The sequence below is a fragment of the Solanum lycopersicum genome, chromosome 12 (genome assembly GCF_036512215.1).
Source record: "Solanum lycopersicum chromosome 12, SLM_r2.1".
Taxonomy (NCBI): Eukaryota; Viridiplantae; Streptophyta; class Magnoliopsida; order Solanales; family Solanaceae; genus Solanum; species Solanum lycopersicum.
The window spans coordinates 15,466,574-15,469,685 of NC_090811.1; the positions used below are offsets into that span (position 1 = coordinate 15,466,574).

Below are 3,112 nucleotides of genomic sequence, written 5' to 3' on the forward strand. Positions count from 1 at the left end.
GACTCAAATGGAAGCAACATCTCAATCATCACAAGCAACAAGACATTAGAATGTTTTGTTTACATTATAAGATTTTCCCTTAGATTCAGAAATGAGTTCTTAATTAAATTCATATGTAAATTAGGAATATGCGCATCAATATTCGGCAAACTTAAAGCTACTACGATTTCATATTTAATGACAATTATTAAGAATTAATTGATGTAAATGATCATTTTTATGTAGTGGTAATATGAATCTAGACGAAACAAATGTAGCTCATGATCATTTTTGAACTCAACGATTGTACCTTTATCAAAACATATAATAGGCGCTCAAACCAAATAGTATAATATCATTTTGCATCAAACATCTAGTTCAGTAAGTGTTTCTGTATGATATAACATGTATGATATTTGCCTTCGAATGAGCTTGTATAAAGCGGTTGGTACTAATGTTGGTTGTCAATAGTGATTGTGATAACAAAGGTGGTTGGTGATTGGCAACGATAATAATGATGGTTAGTGATTGTGGATAGAGTGGTAATGAATATTATCCACACAAGATATGAAGACTTTGTTCAAGATCTTAATGATTAATTTAATGGTCAAATCTTCATGATAACAAATGTACTAATGACCGATGGTATAAACCATTCAGATGCAAACTTTTATCAAGTGTAGTACAATTATATATGAATGTACTAGCATTTGAACTACTAGAGGAATTAATATTGTTATGTCGAATTATAAATAATCAATATTTAATATGACTGTTTGTGCTTAATATGAAAAGTGACAATAGCGCTATTGACCCTACAAATGTTGCAAGAACGATCATTTCTTTTTATATGGTGATGCGCATGAGATTTTAAAATATAGGAGACAAATCAATATTGAAGAGATGAATAGAGTGTCATATGATATTTGGTGAAATGCAGTGAATAGCTTGCATTCTACAAAAGGGAAATCAAAGAATTATGTAGTTCCATGATATGTCTGAAGTCTCAAGTTCACAAAAGATTTCATATTTAGAGTGATAAAAGTTAAATTTCAAGGAAATGGTTCACGTAGCTTTTATGACATAGGTGGCTATTAATGGTGGTTGGGGAGTGTTATTGTGAATATTATTCACAAAAGAATACATCTTAATGATATTGAGACTTTGCTCACGATCTTAATGATTAAAGACCCGTTCAAAATAAATAATTTCTTCTATATTATAATAAAATCTGATAGGTAAATCGGTATCAAATAGGCTCACTTTCATCTCTCTTTAGAGGAATACAAATTAGAGAAAATCAGAAAACCCCACTTATTATAAGATGCATTCTCAAAAAATATTTAATATAGAAATCCATAGCATAGTATTTGGTAGGAAACTAGGAAATACAAGACGAATGCATAGATTGTTAGCTGATAATAATGCAAGTACAAGAGTTATCGACTGATAAGTCTTTAAGTCTGTTGTGATAAAGGGAGTTGACTTCTTTTATGCCATGATCCCAGTAGAAAAACTTCTTATTTTTTGGGAGGAGTTTGAAGTTTCTTGCTTCTGATGTGTCCTAGTTGAGTCATAGCCTGCTCCAACTCCCATTTTACCTTTCCCTCTCCTGAATTGGGAAGGTGTGACTTCCATCTAAGTTGAATGTTCTTGAGCGTCATATCTCCATTCAGCTTTTCACCGTAGCAAAGAACATCAACCTGCACAAAACGATATAAAGATGATTCAGTGGCAAAGCAGTACTGTGGAAATATTTTCAGCATATCTTCATGTAGAATATAACAAGGATCTGTTTCACTATCCTATCTATGTTTGTTTCGTCTTTCTAATTCGAGATCATCAATTGTTTCAACATATGTTGCTTTATCTATGTTTAGTAAGCATTAGTATATGTATGCCTTATTCTTGAATTTTATATAACTAGTTGAAGGAAATGCATAATTAGCTTATAAAATCATTACCTCAGTATGATCATTAAAATTTAGCTTCTGTGCAATAAACTTCTGGATTAAAGTTACAGTGGCGCTATTGTCCCTGCAAATGATCAAAAATCAGTCATTTCATTTTTCGTGTTGATGAGAATAATTTTTAACCAATGTTGTGTGTGGAAAATCTTACTTGAGATGGATATTAGGCCTGTCAAGAGGAGACAATCTAAGTCCCTTCCTGCCAAGAGTAAAGAACAAATAAATTTAATTCAGATCAATGAGGCAAGAAACTTCTGAGGGATGTGGCTCGTACTTACTTTCCTCCCTGTGGTATAAGTTTAAACCAGAAAGAGGAAAGTTCCTTCTGTTTTTCGTAAAAAGCATGGTTTTCTTGTGTTGAAGACTCTCTTTCTTCGGGACCAGTATCTTGCCTTTTCTCGCATGCTTTTCTATTCTTGCTCCTCTTTTTCTTCTTATACTCTTTTATATTTTCCACTATAATGGACTTTCCTATTTCAGCATTCGTTGTTGATACGCTTGTAGCAAGCTGAGGCATCTTCAAAAGTATAAACTCATATATTGAGGTTATGCAAAATATTTCTAACCAAGTAAAAATATCTGGCGGAATCATTTTAAAAAAACATATATTTCAAAGAACTAACAATTACCTTAGCTGCAGACATAGTTGACGCGCAAGCTGAGTTTTCTTCTGAGGACATGTGATGGAGTAGTAGAGAAATTTTGTGCCCTCCGTGTTGCCTGCATGCACTTTTAGGGTTATTTCCAAATTCCATTATTAATTTTTTCCATAGATTACTTTTGTATTTGATTAGATTAGTCTTTGTAAATAACACGAAGAGTTGCAAGAGAAACCATGTATTCATAGAACAATGAAGACAAAAGAATGAGCAAGTGTAAATGTACTATGTATATTTTTATCCAGTTATGATGTCTTGTAAGTATGTATTCTCTGTAAGTTAGAACTATTATGAGTCAAGATGTAGATTCTACTCTTTGAATTGGATATATCCATCTTTTATTCTTTTTTGGTTCTTTTGAGTGGTGAGTATCGAAAATGAATCACGTATCTTTATAAGGAAGATGATTCAAAGCTGAAGGGACTCCTCCATTCACTATATATGTCTGTAATTTCATGCATAAAGAGGTAGATTAAGAACTCATAGATCTCCTTACCGCTCCAT

At 32.4% G+C, this 3,112-nt stretch overlaps 1 protein-coding gene across 1 annotated transcript; it reads right to left on the reverse strand.

Annotated features, from left to right (window-relative positions):
* Nucleotides 1-1,499: 1,499 nt before the first annotated feature.
* LOC104644887 (E3 ubiquitin protein ligase DRIP1-like) lies at nt 1,500-2,704 on the reverse strand. The gene is made up of 5 exons (XM_019211469.2): nt 2,579-2,704; nt 2,228-2,466; nt 2,101-2,148; nt 1,944-2,016; nt 1,500-1,682 (listed from the first exon to the last, which is right to left on the reverse strand). Exons 1-5 carry the CDS (start codon nt 2,702-2,704, stop codon nt 1,500-1,502), a joined length of 669 nt encoding a protein of 222 aa, XP_019067014.2.
* Nucleotides 2,705-3,112: the final 408 nt, after the last annotated feature.